This window comes from Eptatretus burgeri, chromosome 3, assembly GCF_056783735.1.
Source record: "Eptatretus burgeri isolate ZD-2024b chromosome 3, Ebu_testis_v1, whole genome shotgun sequence".
Lineage (NCBI taxonomy): Eukaryota > Metazoa > Chordata > Myxini > Myxiniformes > Myxinidae > Eptatretus > Eptatretus burgeri.
The window spans coordinates 133,220,371-133,236,881 of NC_140963.1; the positions used below are offsets into that span (position 1 = coordinate 133,220,371).

At 45.4% G+C, this 16,511-nt stretch overlaps 1 protein-coding gene across 1 annotated transcript; it reads right to left on the minus strand.

The window, feature by feature from the left end:
* Positions 1-1,836: 1,836 nt before the first annotated feature.
* LOC147031007 (uncharacterized) lies at positions 1,837-16,299 on the minus strand. The gene is made up of 6 exons (XM_085875660.1): positions 16,130-16,299; positions 15,854-15,951; positions 15,181-15,253; positions 5,155-5,239; positions 4,814-4,865; positions 1,837-2,232 (listed from the first exon to the last, which is right to left on the minus strand). Exons 1-6 carry the CDS (start codon positions 16,283-16,285, stop codon positions 2,082-2,084), a joined length of 615 nt encoding a protein of 204 aa, XP_085731786.1. The 5' UTR covers positions 16,286-16,299; the 3' UTR covers positions 1,837-2,081.
* Between the last annotated feature and the right edge of the window lie 212 nt (positions 16,300-16,511).

A 16,511-nucleotide genomic window follows, 5' to 3' on the forward strand; every position in this document is an offset into this window, starting at 1 on the left:
CTCATCACACTGCAACAACAAGATCTCAACAACTCCCGCCCCGATATCAGAACGGGTAAACAGGATTGACGGTTGGGAAACAACAACTGAGCCCAGCCGAGCTCTGTTGGAATTTTCCCTCAGAAGGGCGAAATAAAAGAATGTCCGTGATCGGGCCAAAAGGAGCCGAGCCAAACCCCCCCTCCCACCCCCCTGGAATGTCACCCCCCCCCCCCGTGCGCCGCGAAGGGAGGGGAGAAGCACCAGGGCAATAAAAGGCGGGGCTGAAACGCCAAGATGTCAGTCTGGGTTCGCCGTGAAGTCTGGGTTCGCCGTAAAGTCTGGATTCACCATGAAGTCTGGGTTCGCCGTAAAGTCTGGATTCGCCATGAAGTCTGGGTTCGCCGTAAAGTCTGGGTTCGCCATGAAGTCTGGGTTCGCCGTGAAGTCTGGGAGTGGAGTCGAGCTGCAATCGTCTGCAGTCTGGGAGTTGCAGTCTGGGAGTGCAGCGGAGTCTGTCAGCGAGTGGAAAGAGAGTCCCTCTGCTTGCTCTCTCTCTCTCTCTCTTTGGTCGATGGAGGCGCTGTTGGAGCTGGAGAGGAGTCGCCAGCCGGATCGCCGTTGAAGGCACAGGTGAAGTCCAGCGGAGTGCGGGCAGGGCCACCGAACCAAGGCCCGGCAAGTCACCACAAGGGTGACAGGTAACCAGCACGGCCTCTCGGAGCTCTTGCGGTCTCCACAGCTCCGTGAACTATTAAAGACCCACGAGGTCCAGTTCTGCCCTTCCCTTTCCTGGGGTTTCTTTGAATGAATGTTGTGGCGCCTTGTCCGTCAAGTCATGAACTGTTAAGTGATTGTGTAAATAATAATAGAACGGTTGTAGTCCTTTGTCTTGCTGGTTCCTAAATGGCTTTATTCACTGCATGATTGCATACATGCTTGATTACATACATGTTTGAGTGCATACGTGTGTAACAAACAAATGTCCTTGTGTGAATGTTGACCTGTTTGTTGCGTCCTTTCCCTTAATTGAGCTGCCGTATTGCATTTGGGATATTAGCGGGCTTTTAAATAGCCGATAAAGTAATCGGATCCAGCGGGGCTTGGCGATATACACCGCTCGGCAAATCGCAAACGGAGAGAGCTGCTTAAGCGGCTCGTTTCCAAGCAGGTCCCGTCGAGGTGTAAATCCCCGGCATTTCTGTCTGCGCGCATACTAAGGTAAATCGACAATTTGGCGATCGGACCCTGTCGCGCGCGGACAGAATAGTTGGCTGGTTTTCGGTGTCATTAAAAACACACCCGTAGCTGGATTTCGGCATTGATCCAAAAGCTGCGACGAGATTTGCCACATCCGGTGGGCACGCGGCTGCGATTAGCTAAAAGCGGTCGCTCGCACGCCGGAATGGCGGAAAACCACAACAATATAAATGAAAAAAATGAAGATCCACCCACATCTCTTACCTTTGAATGGAGGGAATAACCAATCAGCTCTCATCTAATCAATTAAACCCAGGTGGCTAGGATTATATAAATAAATTGGCTCCTCCCATGCTCTTCTCGCCAAAGACGCTGCATAAAGCAACCACGAAAGGCTACCCAAAGTAAGCCCTTTGTTGTTTCAAACCCTTCCTTGAGTTCTTCCATGGAATAAATTTTGAAAGCAAATCGTTACAAAATATAGATACATTGGCTCCCCTTGTGTCACCATCTTCAGTGATAAAATTAACAATATTTGAGTGAAACATTTTCTGACAGTTCATTGTGTTGGGTGTAAGGCACTCCACCGAGTTTGCAAGTTGTTTTTTTTAGTGTTTTTTTGTTCATAAAGTTTAAAATGAAAGGCCCCTTCTGAAGTTTGTTAAGTTTGAACAAAGGCAATTTTATTCGTATGGTTATACAAGGCATATTACAATGTCAGTCATATTATAAATTGTGCGATCTACACTGCACGAGGTGTGACAAATGTGATCTAAAGTCATTGAAAGGCAACCATTGTGTTGTGGAAGGTGATAAAACGAAGTCGCAATAAGACCGCTCATTTAAACATGTCGCAATATCTTTTTTTTTCCACCCAACTTGGGCAAATACATGAGAGAGTGCTAGTTGTTGAGATCCATGACGTTGCTGAGTTGCAACAGCTTGCCCTTCAATTCGTTCTTCTGCTCCATCCAATAGTGCTCCATTTGAACGGTGGCGTTGATCAGCTCACCAGTTTTTGAGTGGATCATCTCAACATGCTCCTTTGTGGTGCTGGGGAAATGCAGTATGAACACATCAGTAAATAACTGGATTGACATTCGAGGTTCTCAGCCTTTCGAGTTATGGCAATGTGAAGGTCCCAAAATTATTTTCATAATTAATGTTGTGGCACTGTGGTAAACAGTCAGGCTGGAATACTGGTGTGATGTATCATATATAAATGAATGTGTTAATTATCCTTCCACAGCTTGTCCTCACTTGTATTAACATCCCATATGCAGCCGTGGCTAAAAATATTGGCACCCTTGCACGTTTTTCAAATTACTTGGTTTTCTCTAAAAATAAGTTGAAATTTACAAAAGTATTTGGTGTCCACAATTCTTTATTTCACTTAATATTACAGAACCTTTGTTCTTGATTCAGAATTAATATATCCTTTTAAATCAGAAAATAAAAATAAATGGTATTGCCAAAATTATTGACACCCTCGACTTCATATTTGGTAGTGATCCCCCACCTTTGGACGCAACTGCTGCGGTCATACTCTTCCTCCAGCAATGAATGAGCTTCCTACACCTCTCCACTGGCAGTTTGGTCCACTCTTCTTGTGCAAACTGCTCCAGTTCTCCCAGATTTGAAGGGTGCCTTCTCTAAGCTGCTGTTTTCAAATCTCCCCACAGGTGTACAATGGGATTTCGATCTGGACTCTGCTGGCCATTTCAGAATAGTCCAGCGTTTTCTCTTGAACCATTCCTGGGTGCTTTTTGAAGTGTGTTTGGGGTCATTGTCCTGCTGCAAGACCCATGACCTTCGACGGAGACCCAGCTTTCTGACTCTGGGTTGAACATCGCACTCCAAAATGCCTTGGTAATCTCCTGATTTCATGATTCCATGCACACATTCAAGGCACCCAGTGCCAGAGGCAGCACAGCAACCCCAAAACATCACTGTTTGACTGTAGGGAAGATGTTCTTTTCTTTTTTGTGTTCTGTAAACATAGAGATGATGTGCTTTTCCAAAAAGCTCTAATTTGGTCTCATCTGTCTGCAAACCATTCTCCCAGAAGGATGTTTGCTTGTTCAGGTGTGTTTTGGCAAACTCCAGTCAGGCTTTCTTATGTCTCTCAGCAGTGGGGTTCTCCTGGGTCTCCGACCATGGAACACCCTTTCATTGAGTTGGTAACGGATGGTGCGAGTTCAATCTGTCGTACCTTGTGTCTGAAGGTTAGGTTGAATCGGTTTGGCAGTTGATCGAGGTGCTTTCTCTACCATTCGACCAATCCTTCACGACAATCATTGATCAAGTTTTCTCTTGCGGCCATGTCCAGGGAGGTTGGCTTCAGTACCATGGGCCTGAAACTTCCTGATAACATTGCGTATGGTGGACACAAGAAGATAAAGGTCTCTGGAGATGGACTTGTAGCCTTGAGATTGTCCATGCTTGGCTACAATCTTGTGTCTGACCTCCTCAGACAATTCTCTGGTTTTCTTTCTTTACTCCATGCTCATTACAGTGCACACAGTGGCACACAACAGCAGAATGACTCCTTTTCTCTATTCAAACTTGTTGAATGTGTGATTTTTATATTGCAGGCACCTGCAACTCACCACAGGTGAGTTCAATTCCAAAGTAAATGAGAATCACCTGCTTGAAATCTATTTCTCACAACTTTTAAAAGGTGCCAATAATATTGTCTGGACCATGTGAGGATTTCTGTGTGGAATAAACGAAGATTTTGTCACTTTTTTCAACCTTTTGTTTTTTTGTTCCACTGCAAACCAAAGATATACATATGTTGATACCAAAATATTTTTTAATTTCAACAATCTTCTGGAAGAAATAGTGCATTATTGAAAAAAAGTGCAAGGGTGCCAATATTTTTGGCCAGACAGTACCATATGTTAATTTTTTTCCCTCCAATTCCTTAACAGCACTGCCTTCACCGTATTATCACCACTCATATTGGTAGTCCTTTTCCTCGTGTGTGACGTGTGAGCGAGTGTGGCACGTGTGCAGGAGCAGTTTGCACCCAATTGTGTATGGCGTGAGTCTGTTTGGCCTCCAAAGGAGCCACATCATGAGCGGCATTTGTACTGCGGTAACACGATGCATTTGACAAACGAAACGAAAACGAGATTTGAAAAAGCTGGAGGATAAATATTAGAGGCAGAGCAGTTAAAAGCAGTCAGTGCAGACAAGTCTGTGTTCACAATGTCCATCAAGCACCATGCTCGACTGAGTGTTGGTTCTGCTGAAGCAGTTTCTTGGCTCGGGTTGCAATCGTGGATGGGTCATCACTCGACATGGGATACTCGACTATTGTTCAGGGTGCCGGCGATAACTCGCCTCTTCTGCGAGAGACACCATGGTATCTTCGTTGTGCACTAGCAAATGCCAGCAGACGGGACACCCAGTTTAACGTCCATCCATTTGAATAATCGAGATTCGACTATCTTTTTCAGAGTAAGTGACTGAGCTGACCTGATTTTGAGATGTTTCCTTTGAAGTGTTTGTCTTTGTGGCAGAAATGGAAGTTATAGATAATATAATGGTTAACCTAACCTGGATCGCTGCCAAGTTATTTTACTGTGCACCTGAGTTCCTCTCGATTTGCACATGAACCATTACTCACTGGAACTGCTGACAGATCTCGTTGAAGGTGTTCTCAACCATTGCTTGCTGCTCTGAAATGGACCACAAACAAAGGTAATATTGCAGACAAACTTGGCTTTCAAGATTTTTCGATTGTATCTGCACACCACTTATATTAAATAAATAGTTTCTGGAGTGTTTGTGAACTGCTTTCCAACTTGGTTAGCATCATGTTGTAAACTCAGTCGCAACAATGCAACGGCATTTGGTTTAAAAATAGATTGATGAGAAAAATTGTACTACATAGTGAAATGATGCAACTGTAAGCAATTTGGTGTGTTTGTGTGTTTTTTCTTTTCCTCTCTCTACACTTACCCTTACCTTTTACTAAAGAATCCAAGAAACCATCTGGGAAATTGAGTGATGCTTGTTCTGTGTTTGATCTCATAAGCTTGTCATCACCTTCCTGCTGACACAACAGCAGACATTGACCCCATCCCAAAAGCTTCACGAACCGATAATCATTCATTTATTTTTTTTCTCTGTGGAATCGTGTCGGTGAAGAATGACACAATGACACACACACACACACACACACACACACACACACACACACACACACACACACACACACACGTTAAAACTTTGAGATTGATGGAAGATAGGTTGGTTAGCTGAACTCTCAAGCAAGGGGCCTTCAATTTATGAGAAGAATTTCATAACTGAATTATGAAATTCAATTTTCATTCCGGTTCTGGGTTTGGAGCGTTGGCTGGTCTCCTTGGGGGCTCCCTGCTGACGATCTCAAAGTTAAGATTCCGGTTCTGGGTTTGGAGCGTTGGCTGGTCTCCTTGGGGGCTCCCTGCTGACGATCTCAAAGTTAAGTTTCCGGTCGTTATCTGTCCCGTTTTAACTGTTTATTTTCTCACCTACATGTTACTGTGTGTTCCCAGTTCGGTTTTGTTTCAAAAATCATGCTATTTTGTGAGATTTCGTCGAACTTGTCTTACTGGGTGCTTGAGGCCTATCCTTGAGGCTTGAGGCCTACCCTTTGTTCCCCTCGGTGTACGATCGTGTTTATTTGTTTTTTCTCCCCATTATCTTCAATTTCTATCTTTCCCACTTTCTTCACGTCCCCCATTCCTCCCACCCAACTTATCACTCTCCTTCTTATCTTAAAAAAAAAAAAAAAAAAAAAACGCAACCTTTCTCCCATTCTTCTTCTCCTTCCTCAGTTTTTTCTACAACACTTCCATGACCTAATCTGTTGAAAACTCTCTCAAACATTAATAATAAAAACAAAAACGATCTCTTATAATGCTTCATCTTCCTCTTTCACACGTGTGGTACTCTTTCCTGTATCACAATGCACTACTCTTCTGCTATTTAAACAGACTGCTCTCAATTCGACCTTTCCTTCATACCTTGCCTAAAAAATCCAACTGTTTCAGCGTTTCTTCTCTCCATTCTCTGAATTCGCCTTTATTGCATCCCTCAAGAAATGTGTTTAATCGCATAACTGACCTAAAACTTTTTAAAACCCCAGTTTGCTATGAATGTTCGCTTTCCATCAACCATTCTTTTTTTTCCAACTTCAGTGCCAACTCACTCCTCTCGTCCCTCGCTCTCAATGCAACCATCCCACTCTTCCCCCCCCTCCCATCCACAAAGCTGCCTCCTTCCACTGCCCTCTCACCTCCATCTATTCACTCCACCTCCTCAAATCCTCAACTGACTTGTTCCCCCTCTCTTGTCCCCCCTCTCCCCCAGCACCACAGAGGCTTTTCTCCTGGTCATTCAGCCCCCACCCCTCGCTATTCTGAAATCCCCCGCTCATCCCTTGTCCTACACCCCTCCCCCCACCCCCTGCACCCAAAGCCTCTTCATTAAAAGGATGGACCTCAAATATCCGGGGCCTTCGCTCAAACCTTTCAATCTTTCCATACAGGTTGCCACTGACAAACCAGACATAATCTGCCTCACAGAAACTTTCCTCCCCCAAGACGTGTCTGACTCCCAAGTATCTCTCCCTGGTTACTCCCTCCTCTGGTTTGACAGACCTGCCCCTCGTCCTGGTGGAGGAGTTGCTCTCTTCATCAAAGACTCTATTCTTCACTCTCCATGCACTGCCCTCACTCCCCCACACCCCCAAGAATACCTCTGGCTATGGCTTCCCCTCCACTCCCACCTCATGTTTATATGTGTACTGTACCGTCCACCTAACAGTGATGACTCCATCTGCACCTCACTATCTGAAAACATGGACCAACTTCTATCTTCTCATTCAAACTCTCTCTTCCTCATATGTGGCGACTTCAATTGTCATCATGCCAGTTGGCTAGGTGTGGGTACCTCTCTCACCTGTCATGGCACCTCAGCAAAAGCTTTCTGCGACTCATTGGGACTGACTCAATCGGTCAACTTCCCGATCCGGATCTCAACCAATGGTACTCCATCTCTTCTGGATCTGATTTTGACAAATTTCCCTGACAATATCTGCTGCTCTTCCTCCGCTCCAATTGGTTCTTCTGACCACGTCCTTGTCAAAGTGGACATTTCTCTGGCTATTATCAGAAAACCACCTCACCGCAGTCGAGTCTGGCATTTCACTCAAGCCGACTGGCAGGGTCACCAAGCAGCCCTCAAACTTATAGACTGGTCTCCTATCGCTACTTTCTCCAACATCAACTCATCCTGGGAATTCTTTCAAAGAAACTTGCTCTCCCTCATGCACAGATTTATCCCCTCTCGTCTTCAGTTGTCCTACCCTTCCTCCCTCCCTTGGTTCACTGAAGCTTGTGGTGAGGCAGTTGTCCTGAAACAACTTGCCTTTGCCTCATGGAAAGAAAACCCAACTGAGGGCAATCTCAGTTCTTTCCATAAAGCTCAGAACAAGTGTGTATCAACCCTCAGGAGAGCCAGAAAACAACATCTTTCTCATCTCAAGTCTGAACTCACAAACCTCTCTCCCTCCTCAAAATCCTGGTGGCATCTAATCAAATCTGTTTCTGGTGTATGTTCCCCCTCCATCCCCTCCCTTACCTCAAATGGCAGCAATGCTGATACCGCACATGAAAAAGCTGAATGCCTAAACTCGGTGTTTGCAGCAAAATCTTGTGTCCAAAACCCATCACTTTCTCTACCCACCTTACCCAATCACACCCAACTGTCCCTGGACTCAAAGCCTGCTCTTCTGCTCTTGCTCACCCTCTCTCTGTTCTATTCACCCTCTCATTTGATCAAGGCCATCTGCCATCTGCTTGGAAATCAGCAAACATCACTGCCTTGCACAAAAAAGGTGCAAAAAAAGATCCCTGCAACTGCAGACCAATCAGCCTTCTCCCAATCATCAGCAAGGTTATGGAATCCATCATCGCTTCAGACATCAAATCCTTCCTCTTCTCCAATGGCTTGATTTCTGATCATCAATTTGGTTTCAGACCAGGTCACTCTACCCTGGATATGCTGCTTCTGCTCTCCCAACAATGGATGGAAGCCCTCAATGCCAGACAGGAAATCAGAGCCGTATCCCTGGACACATCACGTGCTTTTGACAGTCTGGCACCCTGTCCTGCTCACCAAACTCTCTTCCTCTGGGATCCAAGGCCATCTCCACTCGTGGCTCGCAGACTTCCTCTCCTGTCACAGTCACTGTGTGGCCCTAAATGAAGTTCTTTCATCCCCCCTTCCTGTCCAGGCTGGAGTTCCACAAGGTAGCGTTCTGGGCCCTGTTCTTTTTCTGGTTTTCATCAATGATCTCTCCGACTCTCTGGAAAATCCTCTTTATCTCTTTGCTGATGACTCCACCCTCTGCCGTACCATCGGTCATCCCTCAGACCGGCAAGCAGCAGCTTCTTCGCTCACTGCTGATCTGTATAAAATCACAAACTGGTCCAACACGTGGAACATGTCTTTCAATCCGGACAAATCTCACACTCTCACTCTGTCTCTTCAAAAGGACCGTTTCGAACCCCCCCCCCCCCATCCACTTTCTCAACAATCCTCTGGAAGAAGTCCTTTCTTTCAAGCTTCTGGGTCTCACTATCTGCCATGACCTTTCCTGGGAAAGCCACATTTCAAACCTCGCCTCCAAAGCCAGTCGCCGACTGGGAATCCTCTGTCGAGCAAAGTCCTTCCTCGGCCCACCTGAGCTCCTGACCACTTACAAAGCTTTTGTCCGCAGCGTGATGGAGTACTGCTCTCCCCTCTGGGCTGGTGCTCCTGCCTCCCACCTTTCTCGGCTTCACGCTGTAGAAACCAAGGCATTTCGGATCATTGGCATCTCCCGCAATGAGGCTGAGTCTTTGGGCCTCTCACTCAATCACCGCAGGTTGGTCAGTGGTCTTTCAGTCTTCTACCGTCTCCTCTCCAGCCTCGCCTTCCCTGCTCTCTCTGCGATTTGTCCCCATCACATTTCTGCAGGGCGCTCAAGGTCCACCAACAACCCCCTTCTGGTAAAACTACAAAAATCACGAATCACTGCTCACCTTCACTCTTTCATTCCTCTTTTTTCCCGCCTTTGGAATAAACTCTCTCACTCTATTCATTCCCATTCTTCCCTCCAGGCCTTCAAAACAGCTGTTCACCACCACCTCTTATCATCCCCCACCCAAATCCTCGATCTTTTCTACCCCCGTTAATCCACTCAAGCCCACCTCCTTGAAATTCTCTGCTTTCCTTCCTGAAAGTCCCTGCAATGTCCATCTTCTATTCCCCATGTTCCCCGTCCCATCCCTCTCCCTTCCACAGATCTCCTCATGTGTCTGTTCCACACTGTTTTGTCCTTCCCACTCCCTCCCCTCCTGTCTCATGCTCCCCTTGATATGCGTTGTGTGTTAGCTCTCATACGAGCCTCGACAAGGTATACAAAAAAAGGGGGCTGATTTGGGGGGGGGGGCAGTGGATGGAATGTGTCGAGGTATGGATCTGATGCGCAGAACCTGAAATTGTTACAAAGTTGGCTTCCATGATATGACGTGTGATTGATGGGAGTTTTACCTTTTCGTTTCTGATCCCAAGCTGTTTGAGCACAGCCATGTGATTCAATTTCGATTAGATCATTAGAGTGTACCTGCATGTGAATCACACGTGTTATGCAGGTTTGTTTGTGCACACTTATTTGGCACTCTGTTGTGTTGCGTCTTATTTGATACAGTTTGAACACTTGTGGAATACGTTTGGGAAGGTTTCCGTTTTCTATTCTTTATTTTCATTAAACTTTTAAAACGATTAAGGAACTACTTTTGAACTGTGAAATGAATTAAGGATTCACATTTTAGAAATGAATTGGTCATGTGTGTGTAAACCATGCTGTTGAGGAAATTATCGAGTGATCCTGGTAATTCACAAATAAATCACGTCGCCTTCAGATTCTGTGTGCACATCTGCACAAGATCGATGTTAATACCCTCCATAAATTGGTCACCCATGTGGTCCATCTGTTTTCGGAATGGCTTTGGGTTGTTGAACACCAAATTAGTTGATTTTTGGCTCAGACAATCGGGATAGTTCGAGAGGATGACTCGGACTGGTTGCTTCCCACTACAATGTTTATTGCAGTGTCATTTCTGGGACATTCACAAAGTACTGCCAAGACTGGACAGTCCGTGTGGAAAGACCTTGTCCAGGTCACCCAAGAGTTGTATCTCGTTAGGATCATTATATTGTCATTCTTTTCAGAAGGAACCACATTTCCGATCCATTCATAATAACCTGAAAAGGGCAAGTCACTAACGGAACCACATTTTGGGGCGGAATGGTTAGCGGGTCTGCTCCAAGTCTGGGAGGTCGGTGGTTTGAACCCCAGCCAAGTCTTACCAAAGACTTTAAAATGATAAGTGCTGTTTCCTTGCTTGATGCTCAGCATTTGAAAGGAATAGAATGTGGATAAATGAATATAGGTTGGCAACCATTGTGCAGGCTTGATGGGCCGAACAGCCTTCTCTTGCAGTGAAGTATTGAAGTTCCTTCTCAGATAATTGGTATTTACTTCAATTAATATAGTTTGTACAGGCCTCATGCCAGTGGTATGAGGACTGGAAGACCAGTTAAATGATACATGTGCGAGATGGAGTCTGAAAACGAGGTGGGAAGCAATTTGCTAATTGGGCTACTCAGGCACCATGACCGGTTTCGTGGTGGAGTGAGGGCGGCGGAGTGGGGGGGGGGGGGGAGGGAAGAGTCTCTGATGGGCTGAGCTGGCACAAGACCTATTAATGACAGGAAGCCTAATCACCATGATCTGTATCCTGATTGTATGTGCTGGCCTGAGGTTCATGGCAGGAAGCCTGATCACCATGATCTGTGCCCTGATTGTAAGTGCCGGCAGGAAGCCCATAATGCCATGATCTATACCCTCATGGTAAGAGCTGGCATTCAAGTTGACTGAAGAACCATCCATCCATCGGGACCATACTCCATGCAGAGCGTTGGTGCATGATTATTCAACATGACTGAAGAACGAACACCCAAAACGTCAGCTTCACTTTTCCCCACAGAGGTTGGCACACATTCACCACATGGCCAAAAGTATGTGGACACCTGTTCATCTAACATCACATTCCAAAATCATGGGCATTCATATGGTGTTGGTCCCTTCCTTTGCTGCTATAACAGCCTCCACTCTTCAGGGAAGGCTTTCCACGAGACTAGATGTTGGAACATTGCTGTGGGGATTTGCTTCCATTCAGCCACGAGCATTCGTGAGGTCGGGCGATGTTAGGCGATTCGGTCTGGCTCACAGTCGGCGTTCCAATTCATCCCAAAGGTGTTCGATGGGGTTGAGGTCAGGGATCTCTGCAGGCCAGACAAGTTTTTCCACACCGATCTCAACAAATCATTTCTGTATGGACCTCGCTTTGTGCACGGGGGCATTGTCATGCTGAAACAGGAAAGGGCCTTTCCCAAACTGTTGCCACAAAGTTGGAAGCACAGAATTGTCTAGAATGTCATTATATGCTGTTGTGTTAAGACTTCCCTTCACTGGAACTAAGGGATTTAGCCTGAACCATGAAAAACAGCCCCAGACCATTATTCATCCTCCAACAAACTTTACAGTTGGCACTATGCATTCGGGCAGGTGGCGTTCTCCTGGCATACCGTCCTGGTTCTCCTGGTTCTCCCCTCATACATCCGTCAAACCCAGATTCGTCCGTTGGACTTCCAGATGGTGAAGCATGATTCATCACTCCAGAGAACGAGTTTCCACTGCTCCAGAGTCCAATGGCGGTGAGCTTTACTCCACTCCAGCCGATGCTTGGCATTGCACATGGTGATCTTAGGCTTGTGTGCGGCTGCTCGGCCGTGGAAACCCATTTCATGAAGCTCTCGACGAACAGTGCTTGTGCTGTCATTTCTTCCAGAGTCAGTTTGGAACTCGGTCGTGAATGTTGCAACCGATGACAGACGATTTTTCCGTGATACGTGCTTAAGCACTCGGCTGTCCCGTTCTATGAGCTATATGTGGCCTACTACTTTGTGGTTGAGCTGTTGTTGCTCCTAGAACAGAAGACCTCAAAACAGCTGTCAGGGGCTGCTTTTATGACCTCCAACCCTCAACATGAAAGATGTCCAGAAGAACATGGAGAAAAATTCAAATTTGTGCAGAGAATGGAGGGAAGCACACAGATAAATTCTAACTGTATGCACAGGGACTTTGCGGCCACTCAGTACATTGCCACTGTCACATGGATGACAAAACATTGAAACTGTGCATGATACCATTTTCAAAACGATCTGACATGAAATGGCAGTGTATTTACCAATGTCTCAATTTCTTACTGTTTGAATGCATCTATCAATTACGTACTATTGGAAAGTACCTTTTTAAACCTTTCGATCCTTTAGTCTGCTGACACCACTTAAACCTTTGAAGACCCTTTGGATCCCATTAGAAATTTACATCCTGTAGACCCCTCTATACCTTTAGACCCTTTAATACCCTCAAAACCACCATGACCCTGAAGACCTTTAAGACCCCCTATCTCCCAATATGCTTAACACCCCTCAGGTCCTCCAAGCCCTTTAACATCCCCAAAATCAATAAGACCCCCTCAGCCCTTTAAGTATACTTTACCGACACAAAATTGCATGAGGACGCACCAACTCGGTATTAATCAGGCCATTTTAACCGTTACACTTTCATTGCCGATATCACATTGACGACAAAATGTTGAAGCTGTGCATGATTCCATAAACAAAACGATCTGACATGAAATGGCAATGTATTTGCCAATTTTAATCAACGACAGTTCTTCTGAGTGGACCATTATTGCCTATACGGAAAACATGTACCACGTGTCACGGTGCACATCATCATTTTACGTTAGATTCCCGTTTTTACAAATACACACTTCAAAAAATTGCTCAATTGAGGTGAGACATCTACGCACCCATTGGAAACTGGTGCCCTGCTACTCTCAACTTAATCTTGACTTCAAATGGCATCTTGTTTCTTTATAGTGTGTACATATTTTCAATGAGCTAATCCCTCTTCAACCACGATATGAACTTCTGTTCCTGGATTTGTATAAAGAGTGCACAATTGAGTTCCTAATAATGCTGTCATTGGAAATCAATACTTTGTTTTGGCCAAAGTTTTAATACTCAGTGTGGTTTCAATCACAGATGCGTTATTTTCAATGAAAAAGATTGGCGAAGAGAGAAGGTGAAAAGGTCCATGTTTTTGCAGTCATGCTTTGTAGACATTTCCCAAATAAAAACTAGAGGAGGGCACGTGATGGAGCGCATACCTCCACCGCGTAATGCCTGATTCACGAGAACATATCGGGCCCAATACGCTTTTGAAATATTATGCTCTCCCGCACTATATTGTTTTTGAGCCCTGTCTCTCAATGGTGAAGAATCACTTTAAAAATTAAATAATTCTCGTATCCAGATCCAGATTTTCAAGATTGAATCAATTCTTCCTTGTCACACACCCAACCTGTCCACCAAGTTTCATCCGAATCTGTCTACAACTTTTTGGGATATCGTGCTTTCTATCTGTTTAGCCCGATCTCTCTGGTGAAGAATCACTTTAAAATTCTAGTCCTTGGATCCGGATCTTTACCAAAATATCATCAGTTGGTGCTCGTCGCACACCGAACCTGTTCACAAAATTTTATCCGGATCCATCCACAACTTTTTGAGATATCCTGTACACAAACAGACACAAAGGGGTGAAAACATAACCTCCTTCACCTTGGATGGCGGAGGTAATAATAACAAGAAAGCATCTCAGAGTACAAAGCCTGGCCGCATCTGCTTTGTACTCGACCTAAACAACAGCTCAAACGAGAACCACACTCGTACAATATATATTCTCCCCTCACGTTCATTCTGAACAAAAATATCATTAACTGAACACGCTACTATTATGACCCATATCCCCATCATCATCCATTCCTCCCCCCCCCCCCAATACGTCACATAGTTTCTTGGGATGGGTTATGAAGGTCATAAATTTAATTCTTCACCCTCATCGGGTCAAAGATCAGATTATGAGAAGTTAAGTTTCAGATATTTTTGGATAAAGATTTCAATTCAACCAATTATGGCTGGAATACTGCTTCACCGATGATGTCATCATTATCACCCGAAGTTTTGCATCGATCGGACAAGCGGGTGTCGAGAAAGACAAGCCGGGAGGTGACGATGGTTCGCGGGAATTATTGAGGAAGCCCTACCGTAAAAATTGACCAAATCAAATCGGTTTTTTATCCCCCGCCGCATGGCGGAAGGGGGATATTGTTGTCACCCGGGTCGTCCGTCCGTCTGGGCGTCAACATTTATAGCTGTGAGTGCGATAACTCATAAACTCTTTGCCATATCGATTTGAAATTTGGGTCACACATGTACCACCTGAAAAGGAAGAACCCTATTGATTTTGGGCGTGGCCGGATCCAAGATGGCCGACTGGGGCGGCCATCTTGAAAAAAATGTTTCAATGGCAGGGGATTCCCCATCTCTGATGGGTATATTTTTTATATGTTGTACTTATGGACATTACGCACAGCTTCGAGGAAATGAAATTGCGAGAAAAAAAAAATCGAGGAAAAAAAATAATAAATAAAAAGTTCAAGTGGGCGTGGCTCCGCCCACAAGGGGCGTGGGACGCCCCTCATACAAAAAGACAAATGATATCTGATATCCACACCATGATATCTCGCTTGTGTCCAAGTTTCATCAAGATCGCATCAAACGTCACGGAGCTTTGCTCTGGAGAGAGTCACAAACAGAAACACAGAAACATCACACAGACACAACGAAAATAGTGGTCACTGCTGGTGCCCGCGAACCAATTTTAAAGCAAAAATATATCGATGTGGACACACAGACGGACACACACACACACACACACTTGCAAAAACCCATCCTCCCGCTGATATAGTTGCTCATCCCACGCACCGTTTCATTCCATTTCCTTTTATCTTTTACTTGAGCTGCTTGAACACCATCTCCATCTCCCTCCTGGCATTTGCTGTGTGTTAGGGGGGAAAGAGCATGAGGTATGTGGCTAATGTGGGGTTTCTAATATGCCATTCATGTGAAATTATAACCGCCACAACCTGTGGTAAACTGCAAGTAAAATTAACGTCTGAGGTAAAATGACAACCCCACCTGAGGTAAAATGACAACCCCACCTGAGGTAAAATGACAACCCCACCTGAGGTAAAATGACAACCCCATCTGAGGTAAAATGACAACCCCACCTGAAGTAAAATGACAACCCCACCTGAGGTAAAATGACAACCCCACCTGAGGTAAAATGACAACCCCACCTGAAGTAAAATGACAACCCCACCTGAGGTAAAATGACAACCCCACCTGAGGTAAAATGACAACCCCACCTGAGGTAAAATGACAACCCCACCTGAGGTAAAATGACAACCCCATCTGAGGTAAAATGACAACCCCACCTGAAGTAAAATGACAACCCCACCTGAGGTAAAATGACAACCCCACCTGAGGTAAAATGACAACCCCACCTGAAGTAAAATGACAACCCCACCTGAGGTAAAATGACAACCCCACCTGAGGTAAAATGACAACCCCACCTGAGGTAAAATGACAACCCCACCTGAGGTTCGGCGAGATGGACTTCACACAGTCGGCCCTCACGGGCATCTTGTCGGCCGCACGGCCAACTTCGCACAGAGGCAATAAAATCCCCATCATCTGAAATAAATACACGTCGCAAGCACCGAATACAGACAGCCAAGTGTTTTCCTGACGGGAGTTAGTTTACTCGTTCAGAGAAAAATAGTTTCAAACGTCACGAACTCATGAAGCGGTGCACAGCACCCTGCGATCACATTTAAATTCTAAATTTCCTCTCGGCTCACACGTCCGATACCTCAGGTTTCTTTTGTGAAAGGAATTCACTCCCACGCAGCATCGTCACCGGTTTCCCGCCTTCGCGCTCGTCTGACGTTCTCGACTCCACACGCCAAATGAATCTTCTTCTTCTTCCTCTCCTCTGTCTCTTCTCTCTCTCCCTCCTCTTCTTCATCGCAGTTTTCGTGCTCCTCACCACGTCACGACTTGGAATACCGTATTGTGATCGGCAAGTCGTCCTTCGTTTGTAAAAATCCGTGCAATGCATCCAATTGGTGTTGTTTAACCTCGCAAACGCCAAATCAACTCACCACGTAATTAAACTACAATCGCATATTCATTCATTATTGAGCAATGGCAAACAGAACACCCTCTCACTCCACAATTATTGTGCTGTGCCG

What these genes read in the sequence shown, in the direction of transcription:
- LOC147031007 (XM_085875660.1), bottom strand. Translation starts at nt 16,285, where the DNA reads ATGAAGAAGAGGAGGGAGAGAGAGAAGAGACAGAGGAGAGGAAGAAGA. An exon ending in TCCATCTCGCCGAACCTCAG is followed by an intron (nt 15,254 to 15,853) that starts GTGGGGTTGTCA and finishes CCTAACACACAG; the next exon opens with CAAATGCCAGGAGGGAGATG. An exon ending in CTTGGATTCTTTAGTAAAAG is followed by an intron (nt 4,866 to 5,154) that starts GTAAGGGTAAGT and finishes GGTCCATTTCAG; the next exon opens with AGCAGCAAGCAATGGTTGAG.